Source organism: Panicum hallii, chromosome 7 (assembly GCF_002211085.1).
Source record: "Panicum hallii strain FIL2 chromosome 7, PHallii_v3.1, whole genome shotgun sequence".
Lineage (NCBI taxonomy): Eukaryota > Viridiplantae > Streptophyta > Magnoliopsida > Poales > Poaceae > Panicum > Panicum hallii.
In genome coordinates, this window is record NC_038048.1 from 31522598 (window position 1) to 31540698 (window position 18101).

Consider the following 18101-nt stretch of genomic DNA (forward strand, 5'->3'; position numbering starts at 1 on the left):
ACGGCCAGTATGCGTGGCACACGAATTGACCAAGTAGCCAGCGTTCATGTTAAAAGTCTGTCGTCAGGCTGGCACCTGATGGTACGCACACACTGTAAATACGTGAAGGAACTAAGACTAAGCTGAGAACCTTTGGTCGGTCGGTCTCATGAGTGATTCGCACTTGTTAAGAATCAAGGCGAGCCGCATGTTGCAATGGTAGCCAGGCGGTGAAGCAAACTCCTCTTGAACCCCACACTCAAGCTGCGTGTGCCGTACACAATGTCAGATCTGAACGTCCTCGACTTCTCCCACAGCATCCACTGATCAAACAGCAAAATTACTTCAGACGCGCAGAAGCCACTTCACTCCCTCAGAAAACTGGCCCGTCCCAACTGAAAAATCTACAATGATGACAATTTCAAAACAAACTGATTTTATCCGATCCCTGACATTCGACATGTCGGTAGTATGACTATTAAAGTTTGAAACGTTGCAGTAAAACCAAAAAGGCCTAGCAGCCTCTCCCTGCTTGAAACTCAATCAGAATGACAACCAAAACAGCCTGCATATCATGACAAGCACCGGCCTCCAAAATTGCCAAAATTACCTTTGACTAGAGTCACAAAACTGAACATCCTGAACCCCGAGGCTTCTACAGTTCTACAGCAAGCACGTCCAAATCCTACTAACCATTAGCTTGACATTCAGAGGAATTTCAGGGTCACTATCTAGCTTCAGCTGAGCTACTGCCATGGACACAGGAGGAAATGTATCCTGCCAAGTCAAGAAACAGCTACATCCAGTCAAGTTCGCCTGCCATGCCAGGCAATGGTCAATCCCTGTACCTGTACGTCCGGGGGAAGTAGCACCTCTTCTGTAGCCACGAGACGATGAGTTTGACGTCTTGCTTGATCTGCTTTCTCAGGGCCTTCTCATTGGCGGCAGACCCCTCCGAGGAGGCCGACGACCTCTCAGCTTCTGACGTCCAAGCCTCCTCCCAAATCTCCTTCGAGGCCGGCATAGAAGGGACGACGTCGCGCTTGTCTTCTGGGTTAGTCAGAACGAAGGTTCTCCAAAGGCGCGTGGCCATCTTCTGGCACATCTCGTCGCCCTGGAATGCTCGGAGCTTGAAGATGACCTCCTCCACGTCATGGTACGAGTCTGTAGTCTGCAGCAGGATGGCCTCGGCCTCAACCATGAGGCCGTCGCTCCGCAGCGCCGAGATGGCGGCGTCCACCACCCCCTCCCGCTGGAACCTGCTCCGGTTCTCCCTGGCTTCGCACAGGCTGGCGATCGCCCTCGCCGCCGTCGTCTTCACGCCTTTGTCTCCGACGCGGAGCAGCTCGATCAGCGGCGCGAAGCCTCCGAGCTCGCCGATCTTGATCTTGTTGTAGTAGTCGTCGGCCAGGAGCCCGAGGATGTGGGCGCACCTGGCTCGCATCGGCACTGGCCCCAGGAGTGCCCTCGCGATCAGCACCGGGATGGCGTACCAGTCGTCTCCGAACACCGCCTTGTTGGGGCCGTAGGACGCCGCCTTCGCCATGACCCCGACGATGATGTCGTCCAGTTCAGGGTCGGGGTCCAGGCACGTCTCCTGCAGGACGGAAGCGAGCTTCGCGATCGTCCCGGGGTGGCTGCCGATCAGGTGCACGGCTGAGCTCTCCTCGTTGAGCAGATCGTGGAGGAGAAACAGCGCGTCGCGAACTTCTTTGGAGCTTCTAGGGGAGTGAGGCATCAGGGTGACTTGCATGAACAGGGCTTCCACCTCGGGGGAAATCGCAGGTGGATCTGCGGCTGCCGTCACGCCTGGAATTTTGTTTGCTGCACGCCAGCGCTCGATGCAGAGTTTGATGAGGATGTTGGGGATGAACATGGCGTGCGTCAGAACCTCGCCGGTGATGGGGCAGATGCGTCTGTGCTCCTTCCACCATTCCTCCAGTGCTGAACGATCAACTGTCTGCAGCCACGGAAGAGTTTGCAATCAGAGATTTGAATCCAGCAAGAAATGAAGTTTAGAAGAACATAATGAAGTTACTGTTCAGTAACTGAAACTAAGCAAAATAGTAAGAGTAGTAACAGTAATCAGGAAAGATAACTGATAGATGTGTAACATTAACAATTGCATATGAACAAAATAGGCAAAATTGCTCTGATTAGATCGACCAAACAGTGTGCAAGGCAATGGCAAATAAACTTATCTGATCAAAATCAGGTGGCATGTTCCATTTTTTACTGAAAACTGAAACAGATAGTGATGGCGACCTACAGAGCACACATTGAGATTGTGTTTCTAAAAATCAAAATATACAGGAGTAAAAGATCTTTGATCCTTGGGGCGTCCTATGATCCATAAATGCCTGTGATACAAACTCACAGCATAGGATACCCTAACAGGTTGACACAACAACTTAAAACAACATTTCATAGTGGAAACTAGCTGTTGTGAAAATAAATTGCGTGTTGTGACCTGACAGAGTCGAAGCAATGTCGAAGCAATTCTTGAATATGTACAGACAACAGCGTCATGGATTTTCCTAAAACAATAGTGCTGCCGTCAGAAATTATTTCTCTAGCTAATAGTAAACCACAGCAAATTCAGACATGCAACATTTTTCAGAATCTGAACTGATTGCAAGATCCAAGAAAATGGTTCTGGTCGAACACCATGAAACAACTAGAAAATCTTTAGTGTAGATCTTCCAAGATTTTACTGATATGATTTCAGACATAGCTAAATTTTCAGATTGGCACATTGCAATGAATCCAACTGCTAACTTCAGAGTAGCTTCTCTAACACACACAAAACCTGAACATGTCCAAGATCATCAGAATTGCAATCAGTCCAGACTGTTGTGCCAAGATCCAAGGAAATATATTTGTTATCCAACACTACGAAACAAGCAGAAATTCTCCACGAACAGGCGCCCAGAACAGAAAATCGCATCACAGAATTAGGATCAGGATAAGAACTTAAAATGAAAAAACAAAGCAGGCGAAAGATTCAGGGCACCTTTCCGGAGGCGATGACGACCGGATTCTCCATGACCTTGTTGGAGATGGGGCAGACGACGAACTGGGGCACGACCACCGAGCCAATCCAGCGCCTCCTGGCGTCGGCGCCGTGGTGCAGCTCGCCGGACGACGCGTTCCCCAGGGCCCGGAACACGCACTCGAAGAGCTCGATCTGCGGCACCGGGTTCGCCTCGTCGCAGCACAGGCCCGTGAACCACTCCAGCTCGGAGACCGCCTCCGTCCTGCGCATCCACCGCTCCAGCCCCTCGAGGTCGAGCACCCGGCCGTTGGCGACGAGCTCCATCTTGATCGCCTCGGTCCTGGGCCCGGTGTTGGCGCCCATGGTGGCCTCCAAGAACTCGGCCGCGGCCTTGGCCTTCCTCGCCTCCTCGGAGCCGGCGAAGGCGTCAAGAACCTCGGCCCCGTCGACGCCCGGCGGCGCCTCGAGCTCCTGGAACGAGAAGCCGATGAAGCCCCCCGGGCCGTCCTCCTCCTCGTCCGCCTCGCCTCCTCCTCCTCCTCCAGAACCAGAGGAGCCCGCGGCGCTCGTCTCGGCGTCATCCTGCGCCGCGGCGGGCGCGGGGAGCCCCTCCCTCATCTTGGCGATGATCTCCTCGACGCCGGTGTCCTCCCCGCCGCCGCCGCCCGGGGCGGCATCGGCGGCGGGCGTTCTTGGCGGCGGCGACGACCTCCGGGTCGTCCGCACCGAGCTGCCCAACCTCGTCGCCACGATCCCGACGCGGGGCGGCGAGGGCGACCTCGGGCGCGCCGGGGTCGGGGCGCCACGCGGGGGAGATGGCGACCTCGACCCCGAGGCCTGGGCGCCCGGGTCAGGCGAGGGCCGGCCTCCGGTCGGGGAACGCGGCCTCGCGCCCCGCCGCCTGCGCAGCGACGGCTGCTCCTCCTCGTCGAACCCCTCCTCCGACCAGTCCATGGGCGGCGCTGCAGCTTCTTGCGCTCCTGGCCTCTTCTTGGCCGATGGCCGGGGGAGGAGAGGGAGGGGGAGAGAGAGAGAAAGGGGTTTGGGGATTTGGTTGTTACGGCTTTTGGCGGCAAGGGGCGCGGGGGCGAATTGGAGGAGGGCCGTTGCGGCGTGCCGGCGGGATTTATGGAGGAGGGCAGGGCAAATCGTGGCCGCCCACTGAGCCGTTGTCAGGCTTGGGTGTCAGCAAGACGAAGGCGTCTGTCTGTCAATGCAGCATCCTTTTCCAGCAAGAAATGGGGTGATCCAGCGTCAAGTGAGCGTAGTTCAGCACGACAATTATACTTGCTAATGACATGGTCTGGCTTAGCCACATTAGTACTTGACAAGTTCACCGTATTATTAGTCTATATAGAACGAGGTGAAAACATGCATGTACAGTTCGTAGTGTAGGTGAAAACATGTATAGAAGAACTAGAGAGAGAAGGAAGAACACGAGAGAGATATGGGAATAAACGGTTTCTTCAACGATCCGACCTAGTAATCCACTAGACTGCTGCTATAATATAAGTATACTTACATGTGAGCTTAGCCCGACACGCCAAATGCTCGCAGGCCTGGATCGCAACGCACACTGAGCTTAAGGTCACATCTGAGCTTGCCCCAGATATATCACAGCCGGTTCTCGAACTTAGCGTAAGGTGTCATTCCGATCCCTAAATTTTCAAAATATATATTTAGATCCATAAACTTAATAATCATATCGTGTGAGGTTCAAATCATAGTTATTTAAACTAAATCGAAAAAACTATATATGCACAAAAATAATTCATACCAATTTTACAAATATATTTAAATACAAAAGATTTGTATAAAAAAGATTGTAAACCAAAAAAACTCATACGATCAAATTTGTAAAACGTAAAAAATAAAAAAACAAATTTTGGAGGAAATATTGGAAAGAAAAATGTTCAGCATAAAGTTTTGAAACAGAATTTTGGAAAAAATTAGAAAATATAAGAGTTGAGCAGAAAATTTTAAAAATAAAATTTAAACTCACATTTAAGCTCCATATAAGTTGAACACCTCCAATTTATAATTTAAAAATGATGATTTGGACTTCACGTGTTATGATTAGCAAGTTTGAGGATCTAAATGTGCATTTTAAAAATTTGGGGACCGAGATGACACGCTAACCCAAATTTGAGGACCGGTAGTGACTTTCTGCTTCTATTCTATCACTTATAAAAAAGAGAGAGAAAATGGTGCGTTGTAAATCCAGCCACGTTTTGCAAATTATGGCCAGCTATAAATTTTTAATACATCACCTGGATTCTATAGAATTCCAAGGATTCTCGGAGAAATCAAACTACATTTCAACTGTGAGATGAATTTAATTATTCATAAATAAATGAAAATGGCTTGGAGAAGTATATAGAAAAAATATGTTTATAATTGCAAGAGGTATGACCACATGCAAGTTTAAACAAATTACCATAATTTTCACAAAATTTCAAAATTGAGGCTGTTAAATTCGGATTTAGTGAATTGTTTAGCACCTTTAGATATTTTCTCCTTTAGGGATTTCTAGTGCACGATCGCCAAGAGCTCCTAGCAACCGATCCCCCAAGACCCTCAGACTTTGTTTTTTTGGAAGTTTTATTCTTTTTTGCCGCTTTTCATTTTCATAATGCTATAAATTTATGTACATTTTTTGGGACTACCTAGTCATCGACAGATATTGGTTGTCCATATCTATCAATTTTTTTGACAAATTAGAAGCTGACACCTAAGCAAAGAAAAAATGACAAATTTGGCAACAAAAAATCTGTCGACATTCAAAACCGAGCAAACACTAATGGATACACATCCAAAACCTGGTAACAAACTTTTTGTCGCCAACAAATATTATTTATGTACTGTTATCTTTACATAAAGTAGAACAAAAGGCTCAGATAGTAACAAATCCCATAGAACACAACAATGAGCCAAAATATCAATTGAGGGGAACTCAATACAAAGGTAGAAAATATATCTATCTAGTCTTTCAATTATGATGTTGTCATTCATACATACAAAATAGCTTCAAGCTTTCACAAAGATCTGGACAGAGAACATCAGGTTTTAAATTCAAAACTTTGCACATAAAAATGGAGTTGAAACTATGATTACTTGTTGGAAAGAACATCAGGTTTTAAATTCAATTACTTTGCACATAAATTTGCATAAACCAAGCAAATATTAACAAACCTACATCCTCTAACAGTTTGGTGGAAAGTAAATTTCAGCTGAAAAAAAGAAGACGAAAGCCACAAATTAGAACAAAATTTTTAGAAGAAAAATAGACATACCAAGGAGATAATAGACATATAAAGCATATGTAAATATGTTTCTAAAGTAGCAGCAATTCATTTTGTGACTGGGTAAAACACACAAACAAAGGAGTAATAATTTGTACCCCAATACCAAAACAACTACAGGTAGAAAATTACAAAAATGCTCTGTCTGATCATCGGTATGCACTTATTCTGGTCATATCTATTAACTTATTCATCTTTATGAAGTTGCTGCTAGACATACTGCTCAATATTGAATTCAATTAACATACATAAAAAACTAACATATTAAACTTACAGCGAAAAATTTCTCTCGGAGCAAAATAAAGGAAAATCATAATGGATTCCAACATTTCATGTCATGAAAATGGTTTACAGTTATGTTTAACTATTCTTATAAATTAAATTTAATGTAACTACAATATATTTGAACTATAACAAAATAGAATCTCACAAAATAGGCACTTAAATCACCTACGCTCTCACACAATACAATTCCAAGGCACGCTAGCATACAAACTGTCGTATCGTAGTTTTATAAAGTTTTACACAAATTAAGACATATCATAATTAAATAACTAAATATTCTCAACAACATCTTGTTTGTATCAAAATAACAGCACAATCGACACCGGAGCTCCACAAATTGGCGGCTTGCTGCTGAAGGCGAACAACACAAATCGAAAAATCAATCGCTGCTGCAGTTGTCGCTTGTCAGTAGGGACCGAACACACTCAGCTGCAGCTAGAAATGGATCAAATATTCAACATAGAGAGAGCCAGGCCAAATGCTACAGCAGACATATATAAATAACAGACCAACCCGTGCAACAGTAAAACAGCACCCACGAAGACCAAACCGTCAGCGGAAGACAAGCGACAAATAGATCAAGACGTACAAACGTAGCTGGCCCCGTCGATAGTACGACTGGACACCGGAATAAACAAGCAACCATGCAGAAATCGCAAGAAGGAGCGCGAGGGAATGAACGGCAGGGACGGCCCCAGAGGAAAATAATACTGAAGGAACATGGTGAAAATCTAAAGTTGCAAGTGATTCTGTATTTTTTCTAAGTGCGGCCGCACCCCGAAGTTGCAACGTAGCTCCGCCCCTGGTAGCGCAGCTCTTCTGCGTGTTCGAAAAAAATGTAGAAAGGTAGCTTCTACATGATAAATCATCTGATATCGTAGTCGGCAACAGCTCTCACGAGCTGCTTATGAAGTCGGAGCACCTGAAAACGGTTGAGCAACCTCTATCCCAATGAAAAAGAGGCACACAATATCTTGAGGAGTTTCTTTGAAACCAAACTATATCCAGATATAGTTAGGGATGGTAAAGATCTTAAATTTTAGTCTTAATAATTTAAGGGCCGGATTCTAATCTTATACAATTTTGAGCTAAAAATATATAGAGCCAAGCTGATTGTGAAGAGAGCACTGGAGACATGATCCGAGTTCTGTGTACAATGCAATCCTGCAATCCTAAACCGCGAGCAATTGAACACTATTAGGAATTTGGATTCCCAGCCATGTTGAACTATGAAGAGAGCACTAGAGGCATGATCCGAGTTCCATGTACAATGCAATCCTGCAATTCTAAACCGTGAGCAATTGAACACTATTAGGAATTTGGATTTCCCGCCGCCCCCCCCCCCCCCCCCCCCAAAGCAATTGAACACTAATAGGAATTTTGGACCACCCCCCTCCCCCCGCGCGATGCAAGTACTTGTGATCCCAATAAGCCCTAAATTCTGGGGTTTTCTTGCAGAAGAGTGTGCAACTTTTGAGAACCATGATGATTTGCGATATGCAAACACTATGCAGAGCATCAAACAACATATATATCGTTTGATGTAAAGATATTTATTTGCAATCAATTTTATTTTTCTTTTGAAAAATTAGCTATAGGCAATTGTATTCTCTAAATAAAAAGACGATGACTTTGAGCAACGGTTAGCATCCTCCCCAACTTCCGCGTAATACGCTCCTTGCTGTGTCATGCCACTAGCACAAGATATAAAAGGCTAGTGCATACTGCCACTACTGATGAGGTTGTGCCCATGCTATGCGTGATTTAAGGAAAGCAAAGAGATTGAATTTGTCACCATCAAAAGGACTGTATTCAGGTTAAAAACCTAAATAATTATGGTGTTGTTATTGAATGAAAAATTCAATTTTACTACTTTGTTCCATTAACTTTATACACTTGACTCCCTCCACAAATTCTCGATTTGTTTTACTCCTCCAAGCTATTTAAACTAGGTCGTTGCAAGAAAAAAAAAGCTAGGTCAATGCATTGCCTAATGATATCTTTTTTTTTTCTTTTTCCGTTTTTACTCTTGCAAGTTGGGCTTTAATTCAAACCAGTGTGGTGATGGATGCCCCTGTAATCTATGCTAGAATTTTTATGATTATGTTTCAAGCTTTTAAGCCAATATTAGGTACTTGTAAACCTATGAAAATGTTTAAAAAATTATGGTCTTTTTGTATTATAAAGTATAGTGTAAAGTGTAAACTATCACCAATAGAAAGTTCAACCTAAATACAACTTGTACGAGGAGAAATCATTTTTTTTTTCAAATTTCACTAGTAGTAAATTCAAGTTAGATGTGTTGGACTTATGTAGAGGGTCTATGTAGACAAATAGAACAGTTTGAATAGTAAAATAGACCTTTTCATCGGCCTACACAGTATGAATGGGAAATTCAACTTTAACATGAAAAATAAAAGGACAAAAGTTTTTTCAAGTGCTGCTCTGATCCGTGTTAAATAGTTTGAGGAGTAAAATGAAATGAAAATTTGTAAGCTGACAGAGTGGATTGTTGGAGTAGTGAGATATACTTTTCTTTCTCGACTTTTTTATGTACTCCGCATATTGCATAAGAGCTATGCTTTCCACCTGGAAAATATATTATTGATCTTGCTTAATATACTCCTATGTACAAATACATTACTATTATAAACATAATGATGCTGCAATAAAAAACTATCATCTTGCATGACTATCACAAAAAGTGCCAAATTTTGTAGATCATGATATAATCGAAAGATTGTGCCCACGTCAAAGACAATGTTTGCACTCGAGTAGGGCGGTAGGGTATTGCCGTGTTGCAATTGCTATTGCCGTCGCCCTCGGAGTGTCCTCGTCGCTCGTCTGAATATTAAAGGCAAGCCGCCGCCCCGAGCCGAGCGTCTTGAGAAGACCACCCGCTTCCACCGTAGCCGCTGCTGCCCTGTTCGCCTTGTCCGAGGAGGGCCTCTCCTTCTCCCTCCTCTCCCTCGGCGGGCCGCCGTCCCAGCCGCAGCGGCGCGCGCGCCATGGCGTCCTAATCAGCGACAACGCCGCCACGTGCCTGCGGTATGGTTCTTGCCTTGTCTCTTCCTTCAATTCCGTCCGCGGTGGGGGGAGATTGGCCGATTCAATTAGCATCCCATGGTGGCTACCGTCGCTCCGTAGTAGTTTCCAGCCATTGGCCATTCTAATTGGAAGCACATCTTAATTAGGAGCCATTGCTTTGGCTCATGTAAGGGATGGATATTATGGAACTCAATCTTTTTTCACCGAACTCCAGTGCGTTCAGGTTCCTTTTGCAGTTCATGACGAATGCTGCTTAGTCCTCAATTCATTCGTTGATGGAACCGGATCTTGTGGATGCGCTTTTTAGCGATATGCAGTACACGTGAGATTCATTAGAGCATATTTTCAGAAAACAAATGGATCTCAGGACTTGAGGCGTCAGACTCTGAACTTGTTCTTGCGGGCAGGATGTTGGAAGTTTGTGATTGATTTCGTTATCTTAGTCTCTTGGAACATATATTTGTACATGTGTTTGTACTTTACGTTGTGGACTTTTGACCAATAGTGCGTATCGCATTGCTCATTAAATATTTAAATTGATCTACTGCAGCGAAAATGACATTCTTGTCCTGATTGAGTGGATTGATTGGATTCGCTTTCTGTGAGATATTTTGGACCTGCTTGCCAAGTTAATTCGTTTCTTTCCTGTGGATTTCCTCAGTGCACTTGACTTCAGTATTTCTCGGGGTCACAATCTTTGTCCCCTTGCCTTGTTCAGAGCTGAATCACGCTTTATCATAATACGTTTACATGCATCTTGTTCAGAGGAACAGTGTGAAGTTTCTTTCTTGATTTTGTCAAGTTGGGAATAGTTTATGGAATTTTCTCTATTCTTTTAGTTTTATCATATTAGGAGAATCTTATGTATGTCTGGTAGAAGTTCTGAGTTCAGAGGAAATACAGTTCTTTGCTGTGTTTGTAAAAGATAGGGATGTTTTTAATAACTCTTTCCACTTAATTCAGCTTGATCATGTTTTCTTTACCTAATCAAATGACCCCTCAAAACATTCTTCAGTGGCGCTGGGTCAAACACGGGGATGATAGAATACGAACAAATATGAAGTTTGGATGTATGCACTTGGAATCAGAGTAATCAGAGTCTACACCAACAGTGTGCATTAGTTTAAATAGTCTAAACTCTGAGGTGTTAGTTCAAAGAGTAAACGTATTTGAGTCTACCCCTTTTGGCCCAATGAATAAAACCCCCCCTTTTAACCATAAAAAGTACCAAAAAATTATTTATTTGTTACCCAAGTTTATATTCTTTACATGTGTATGCCTGTACCTTTCATCATTTGGTTAGTAGTGCAAAAGAAAATGGCATATGCAGGCCAATTGAGCATGCGTTCTTTATGTTTAGCTGTCGCATTCTCTCTTCTCCATTAGGTAGGCTATTGTCTCACATGCTAACTTGAGTGCCAAGCTATCTCCATTAATGTCCAACGTGTTTCCTAAATTCCATTGACCACCATATTCCAAATCTTTTTGAGCAGGATTGATTGTATTGATTCTTAACATTTTTTTATCTTTTCTGTTCCAATGTTTGACAATTGAGATCAATCATTTGTTATGTTCTGTTCTGCTTGTTTACCAATGTCAAACTTGGCTGCCAAGCCTTCATTTCCTTCTTGTTTCCTCAGGGCTTATAGACTTCCTACTTTACAGCCTTTATAAGATTGAGCACATTGACTGATGCATTGTATCACATACCTTGTTCAGAAGCAGAGCGTAAGGTTTCGTGTATGATGCCAAGCATGGATGAATCCCTTCTTGGCAATGGTGTTCAGAAGACCGGAGGGGTGGGAGAGAACCTGGTGCTGCCTGAGGTCAGAAAGCAGCTGTACCTTGCTGGGCCACTCATCGCCGCATGGATGCTGCAGAACATCGTCCAGATGATATCTGTCATGTTTGTTGGTCACCTTGGTGAGCTTGCACTCTCCAGTGCCTCCATCGCCACCTCCTTTGCAGGTGTTACTGGCTTCAGTTTATTGGTATGTTATATGCAAATTCAAAGCCTTTCTCATATGCTTGACCTCCTGAATGATTATATGGAATTCAATAGCAGAGATGTATTTTTTTTGTTTGATCATTTCAGTCTGGCATGGCAAGCAGCTTGGACACACTGTGTGGCCAAGCCTTTGGGGCAAAGCAGTACTATCTTCTTGGTATCTACAAGCAGAGGGCCATCCTTGTGCTCACTCTGGTGAGCCTTGTGGTTGCTGTTATCTGGTCGTACACTGGTCAGATCCTTCTAGTCTTTGGTCAGGACCCAGAGATTGCAGCTGGAGCAGGGAGCTACATCCGGTGGATGATTCCAGCACTGTTCGTGTACGGGCCACTGCAGTGCCATGTCCGGTTCCTGCAGACGCAGAGCATAGTCCTCCCGGTGATGCTGAGCTCAGGTGTTACAGCACTTAACCATCTGCTAGTGTGCTGGCTGCTGGTATACAAGATTGGTCTGGGCAACAAGGGTGCTGCCTTGGCCAATGCCATTTCGTACCTGACCAACGTCTCCATCCTGGCAATCTACGTCAGGCTTGCACCAGTCTGTAAGAACACCTGGAGAGGGTTCTCAAAGGAGGCTTTTCATGACATCCCCAGCTTCTTGAGGCTTGGTGTTCCATCTGCACTGATGGTTTGGTCAGTTTTTGAATCCCTCTAGTTGCAGATAGATTTTTTTCTATTTATTGTTTCTAATTTAATTGAATACCACATGTACACAGTTTGGAGTGGTGGTCATTTGAGCTTCTGGTGCTTCTTTCTGGACTTCTCCCAAACCCAAAGCTCGAGACATCAGTTTTGTCCATTTCGTAAGTTAACTTTCCACGGCACATTTGAAATGCTGCTTGCCCTTTCTTGATTGTAATGCTTCAATTTCTGCAGCTTAAACACAGGCTCTTTAGCGTTCATGATCCCTTTTGGGCTTAGTGCAGCCATCAGGTCAGATTGAACAAATCACTCCCAAACCTTACCATGCCATGTTGATCAACTGATTCTTGTGGCACTGATACGTTTCTTTTTTCCCCTATAGTACCCGTGTTTCAAATGAGCTTGGTGCTGGACGACCCCAAGCTGCCCGTCTGGCTACCCGTGTGGTCATGGTGCTGGCTATCGTGGTTGGCATATTAATCGGACTGGTTATGATTTTGGTGCGCAATTTATGGGGATATGCATACAGTACAGAGGAGGAAGTAGTGAAATACATCTCCAAAATGATGCCGATCCTGGCTGTGTCATTCTTGTTTGATTGCGTGCAGTGTGTTCTTTCAGGTAAATATGGATGGTACTTTAAAACAACAGAAGTTTGCAAATTCAGTGAACCTACTGATATTATTCATTGATCTGATCTTATCTTCATGTATATTATGAATGCATCTGTTGCCTTTGGAACATTACCACTTAGAGAATGACTAACAATAAGGGATTCTTGATATTTTCCCAGGTGTTGCTAGGGGTTGTGGGTGGCAAAAGCTTGGTGCTTGTGTTAATCTTGGTGCGTACTACCTGATTGGAATTCCAGCAGCCTTTTGTTTCGCCTTCCTTTACCATCTAGGTGGAATGGTAATTTACTACCCGAAGTACCCTTAACATAAGTTCTATTTCAACTTTTATTACTATGTTGGGATGAAGAATCCTTTCTAAATTAAGGGTTTGAATGTCTAGGGACTTTGGCTGGGAATAATCTGCGCACTCGTCGTCCAGATGCTATTGCTTCTCGCAATTACTTTGTGCAGCAACTGGGAGAAAGAAGTAAGCGAATCAACAAAACTTCCTGCATGCCCAGATACTTTGGTATCACCATGTTTGCTCATGCCGTGGCCTCGGTCTTTTGTCATTTCTGCAGGCTTTGAAGGCAAAGGACAGAATTTTCATTTCATCCCTACCAGTAGACATGACGACATGAAACGCGCAAGCCACACGATTTTGTTGGAGGCAATGGCCAACAAACTTTGACAAGGAACTCTTCAAGACTTGCTCGCTCGGGCAGGGGCTACTTTTCTCCACGACATCATAATGACACTATTTTCTAGGAAACATCAGCGGAAAATTGATTTTAAGTCAAATTTGCTGATACGGGTACCGAAATATATCAATGATAGAATTATTTTGTAATTGCTGGATTAAACGATATTTAAAGTTAAAAAATTCTGGATTATGACCTCATTAGTAAGCATGGTGCTTGGTGTTCGGAAAGTGCGTGTCACCTGCGAGATATTGGATAGATTGTGAATCTTAATGCGAACACATGTTAGTTCAAATGCTCAGTTACGACTTGTGAAATTATGTGGTTGTATGATCTAAATTAAGAACGACTATCTGTTGTTGTCGTTCTTATTTGAAGTCAATGTTCTATGGTTCCATGTTTCCCATCCGAATTATCTGTTCTGGTTCAAAATTAATTTTGATTCCAACTCTGTGTATTAATATGAAGGTAAAAGTGGTTTAGGGCATTACCAGACTGACTGTGCTCTTTTCATTGCCAATCTTTTTCAATCAAAATACAAGAGCTAGCATATGGACGCAATCCTACAAGTATATTAGTTGAAATTAACAATGTACTAGAAGCAAACTAGATGCAGTTCAGCAGCTGTACTAACTACAGAGATGTAGGGAAGGAGGGTCAAAAGGCGAATGAGCAACACCTACAGCATTGGCACGCCGTGGAATGAGCAGCACTATATTCCATCGGTCTTGGCACGCCTTTTGCTCAGAATCTGATTCCAGTCAAAAGGCGAATGATCAAAACCAAGTCATTATGATTTTGAGGGACCGATGATGTTGGAAACTTACTACAAAAGATTGAACAGGGGCTTAAGGTCAGACGGGCATGGTTTTGTAGGTGACGAGGCTCTAATGTGTTAGTCCAAAACCATGTGCAAGTAATCACATGTATGGTAGCAAATAGAAGCTAGTTGGTTTTGTAGGTGACGTGGCTCTAATCACATGTGCAATGTCAAAAATGTGATTACTTGTCGCGACAAATCCTTCTTGACTAGCAAATAGAAGATTTATTCCAGTTTTAATCTTAGCTTACTTGGTTCTTAGGAACTGACTCTTCTGAAGCACCTAAACAAAGAGGCTTTGGGCAACATCTTTCTCCGTGCTTTGCTCTCATTATTTTTTGTTTGATTAGCCTATAGCGTGATCCCAACAGTATTAAAATGTATGTCGTTGGTAGGTGGCTTTGGTCTTTTATTAGCCCAATAAATCATACAAATGAGAGCAAACATTCGTTAAGTTGTACTTGTTTTTGAGTTTCAAACATGGCTGCCATGCTACTGCCTCTGTTTCCTTCTAGTTTCCTCACGGTTTTGGAGTGTCGAGGCTCCCAGCCTCTATAAAATTGATCACGTTTTTTTTTATGAAATAAAAATTGATCACGTTCACTGATATGTTGTTCCACATAACCTGTTCAGAAGCAGGGTGTAAAGTTTCACAATGAAAATTCCACGTAACCTGTTCAGAACACAGAAAAGCTTCTGATTTTGGATGAAGGCAACGGTGTTGAGAAGACAGGACGGCTGGGAGAGAGCCTGTACCACGCCGTGACGCCGGACCATTCATCACCTCATGGCTCCTGCGACTCGTCCAGATGCCGACGATGAGGAGGCGCGGGGGTCGAGGCGGCCTGGACGGCAAGGAGGATCGGCGGCAGGTCGAAGATGACGAAGTGTCTGTTGGGGAAGGAGGGTTAGGGATATTTATACCCCAGGCTTCACCTGGTACTAAGAAATAATCCTTTAGACAGGGTGAAAAGAACACCTGATACTAAAGAATTAACTTTTAGTTCGGCCTTGTTATTCTAATTAGGAATAATGCAGAGGATCAGAAAGTATTTGAGGGAAGATTTGGAGGAGAAAAAGACCAGACATGGTGTCAAAGTCAAGCCGAAGGCCCCTAACATCTTGAGTTTGAGTCTGCCTCGGAGTTCTGGAGCAGCGTGCACAAAAATCACCGCCTAGGCACATACGGAGTCCGATTTCGATGTTTTGCATATCTATGGAAAGCTAAGGATATAAGCTTTCTATTGCCACTAGTCCCATGTCACTATCAGGTTCGAGTCAACGGGAATTATCGAAATAAGTGGACATCTAGAATCCGTCAGCATGTTGCGCCGCCGTCTTTTGGATTGTCAGGCCATGTATCATATTGGAGTGCATTAGAGATGTGTCTAGGGTTTCTTGGCTGGCTCTAGACTCTTTATATTCAGTAGCTGCTACCCAAGAAAACTTGGGTTTTTCTTATATTAATCTTGTTGGTACCTCGAACCGCCGACTAGTAAATTTTGTGATTGCGCGTCTGACTCGGATGGTGTGCAAGAAAGATACGAGGGTTTATACTGGTTTGGGCAGAATATCCCTACGTCCAGTTCAAGCCGCTTGTGCTCTTGCACTAAGTTTGCAGTAGGGGTTAAAACGGGCGCGAGAGAGGGAGAGGGCTCCCAAGTCTCTTGTGGAGTGTGCGTGTGTAAATGTGAGTATGAACGTTCCCTCCCCCATGGGGATCCTCCCTTTCCCTTTTATATGCCAAGGGGTAGGGGTCGGATACAAGAGAGAGAGAGAGAAAGGTCGTCGGGATCCCGCTTTTCCTCCTCCCTGCATGTGGTCCCCACTGGTCCTGTAGATGATGATGGGGTGTGACGTGCGACGTGCGTCAAGATAGGGCGGGCGGCACACCCCCCTCCCCCGGCATGCCTGGTGGGTGACGTGCGCCCCAACAAGACGTGTGGCATGAGCCCCCGGCGTGTTTTACAGCTTGACCTCCGGTGCGGCGGACGACCAGGGCTTGCGGTAATGGCCTGTCCTCTCCAGAGATCATGTCGAGGCACGTCCTTACCTGCCCCTGTGCCAGAGGTTCGACCCTCGACACGACCTGTCATTCCGTGAGATCCTAAGGGCCCCACGTCCTTGCGGTGGGTGCGGTCGAATCCGTTCCCTCGAAGTCGGGCGAAGCGGAGCCCGCGCCCTCGGGGTGGGGTGAGGTGGGGCTTCTCTCACAAGGGTCGGGCGAGGCCACACTCGCACTCTTGGGGTCGGGCGAGGCGGCTCGTGCCCTTTTTCTGGTCTTGGTATTTGGGCCGTCGGTGCCCTTCCTTCTGGTGGGCCGTCCGTAGCCATGCGATAGCCTTGATTAGGCTGAGCCACATATTACGGGAGAGTTAAACCGTAATTAGCTTCGGAAGGAACATACTTTTCAGGGGGGTCCGTGATATTCATCCCCGACAGTAGCCCCTGAGCCCCTGCGCGGCTCTATGAGCGTTGCTGGTGCTTCACTTTACCCGGGCGTCGAGTCCCACGCCGGTCTGGACGCGTCCCCGGTCTTGCATCTGGGTTGACGTGACTTGGGTGGGTCTTGCCCCTGCCAGGCTCATGTGGCTTGTATGATGCCTGCCGCTCGCTTGCATCACAGCCTGCGTCTGCCTGCCCCGTCTTGTCTCGTGTTGTGCCGTCAAGCCCGCAATCATTGACGGGAATCAGGGCAGCTGGGCCTTTTTAATGCTGGCTACTCGTGAAATCGTTCGGTAGGTGGCGACTCACCCGCCACTCCCTACTTCCTTCCCGTAGGGAGGCGGAGGTGAGCCTTGCCGCACCTGCCCTGATTTTGCGCGGGACTGTTGTCTCCACTTGGTGCCGCACGGCCTCGCCGAGCTTCCCTCTTTCTCATCCTCCCCGCTATCATTCCCAGAGCCACTTCGCGGTGGCTGAGGCGTATGTCAAGGCAGCACGAGATGTACCCGTCAACGGCCGCGTACTGCTCCTGCTTTCGAGACAGCTTCCCTGTTAGGGGATGGACTGTGACGCAATTGTCCGTCCCATCTCAGCCCCTGCTGAAGTAGACCTCGGGCAACTTTCGGTGCTGCCTTGCATGGTGGCGATTAAGTCGTTTGTACTTGTACATGGCCAATGGCCAGCTGCCTCCTCTGTCCAAAGTGTAGGTCGTTTTGACAAATCTGATTTATGGCTTTCATTATGCGCGTGGAGCGTGTCATGTAACTATGTCCCTTGGTAATTTTGGAATAAAAGGAGGGCTTTTTAGCGCTTAATTCCGGCACCCCGCTGCTGCCCCCGAGCTTGTCGAGGGGTCAGGAGCTGTCCGGGGGTTTTTCTGTTCAGGAGGGACACGAAAAGCGGGGAGATCTCACTCCCCCTCTTTCGGCTCCCCCTCCCGCTCCGTATGCGACCACGTGTTTGGTCTTCTTGCGAGTCCGAGCCCCGAGCTCCCGCGCGTTAGCGGTAGTCCGGTGAGGAGGCTGTTTCGGCTTTCAATCGCTTCCCTTCAAGCGTCTTTTTCGGCAAGGCGGAAAGGCTGAGCCGTGCCACGTTTTTCCTCATTGGTCAAAATGTGGTGCTCGGTGAGCTGGTAACGGGTTGGTTCGAGCGGGGCCCCAGTTCTCGTCCGTGGGGATCCAGCATAGGTCAGCTGGTGACCGAATCCAAATTCTCGATGGTCGATCCGTTTAGTTATCAGGTTCGTTCGACTGGTCTCGACGG

The 18101-nt window shown here is 45.7% G+C and overlaps 2 protein-coding genes across 3 annotated transcripts; one reads left to right on the forward strand and one right to left on the reverse strand.

The window, feature by feature from the left end:
* Positions 1-569: 569 nt before the first annotated feature.
* LOC112900632 (U-box domain-containing protein 9-like) lies at positions 570-3592 on the reverse strand. The gene is made up of 2 exons (XM_025969472.1): positions 2993-3592; positions 570-1939 (listed from the first exon to the last, which is right to left on the reverse strand). Exons 1-2 carry the CDS (start codon positions 3590-3592, stop codon positions 815-817), a joined length of 1725 nt encoding a protein of 574 aa, XP_025825257.1. The 3' UTR covers positions 570-814.
* A 5863-nt stretch (positions 3593-9455) lies between these two features.
* Positions 9456-13890, forward strand: LOC112901211 (protein DETOXIFICATION 16-like). 2 transcript variants are annotated; one of them, XM_025970067.1, is made up of 9 exons: positions 9456-9609; positions 11329-11600; positions 11705-12249; positions 12333-12419; positions 12493-12549; positions 12641-12879; positions 13052-13170; positions 13273-13359; positions 13454-13890. In XM_025970067.1, the coding sequence occupies exons 2-9, from the start codon at positions 11352-11354 to the stop codon at positions 13511-13513; spliced, it is 1443 nt and encodes a 480-aa protein (XP_025825852.1). In that variant the 5' UTR covers positions 9456-9609; positions 11329-11351; the 3' UTR covers positions 13514-13890. The 2 variants fall into 2 exon arrangements, with proteins under 2 accessions (XP_025825852.1, XP_025825853.1); XM_025970068.1 differs by having other exon boundaries at positions 11335-11600.
* Positions 13891-18101: the final 4211 nt, after the last annotated feature.

Coding starts and splice junctions, on each gene's coding strand:
- LOC112901211 (XM_025970067.1), top strand. CDS start 11,352: ATGATGCCAAGCATGGATGAATCCCTTCTTGGCAATGGTGTTCAGAAG. Junction 12,420..12,492: donor ACATCAGTTTTGTCCATTTC/GTAAGTTAACTT, acceptor CAATTTCTGCAG/CTTAAACACAGGCTCTTTAG. Junction 12,880..13,051: donor CGTGCAGTGTGTTCTTTCAG/GTAAATATGGAT, acceptor ATATTTTCCCAG/GTGTTGCTAGGGGTTGTGGG.
- LOC112900632 (XM_025969472.1), bottom strand. CDS start 3,592: ATGAGGGAGGGGCTCCCCGCGCCCGCCGCGGCGCAGGATGACGCCGAG. Junction 1,940..2,992: donor TCGTCATCGCCTCCGGAAAG/GTGCCCTGAATC, acceptor CCGTGGCTGCAG/ACAGTTGATCGTTCAGCACT.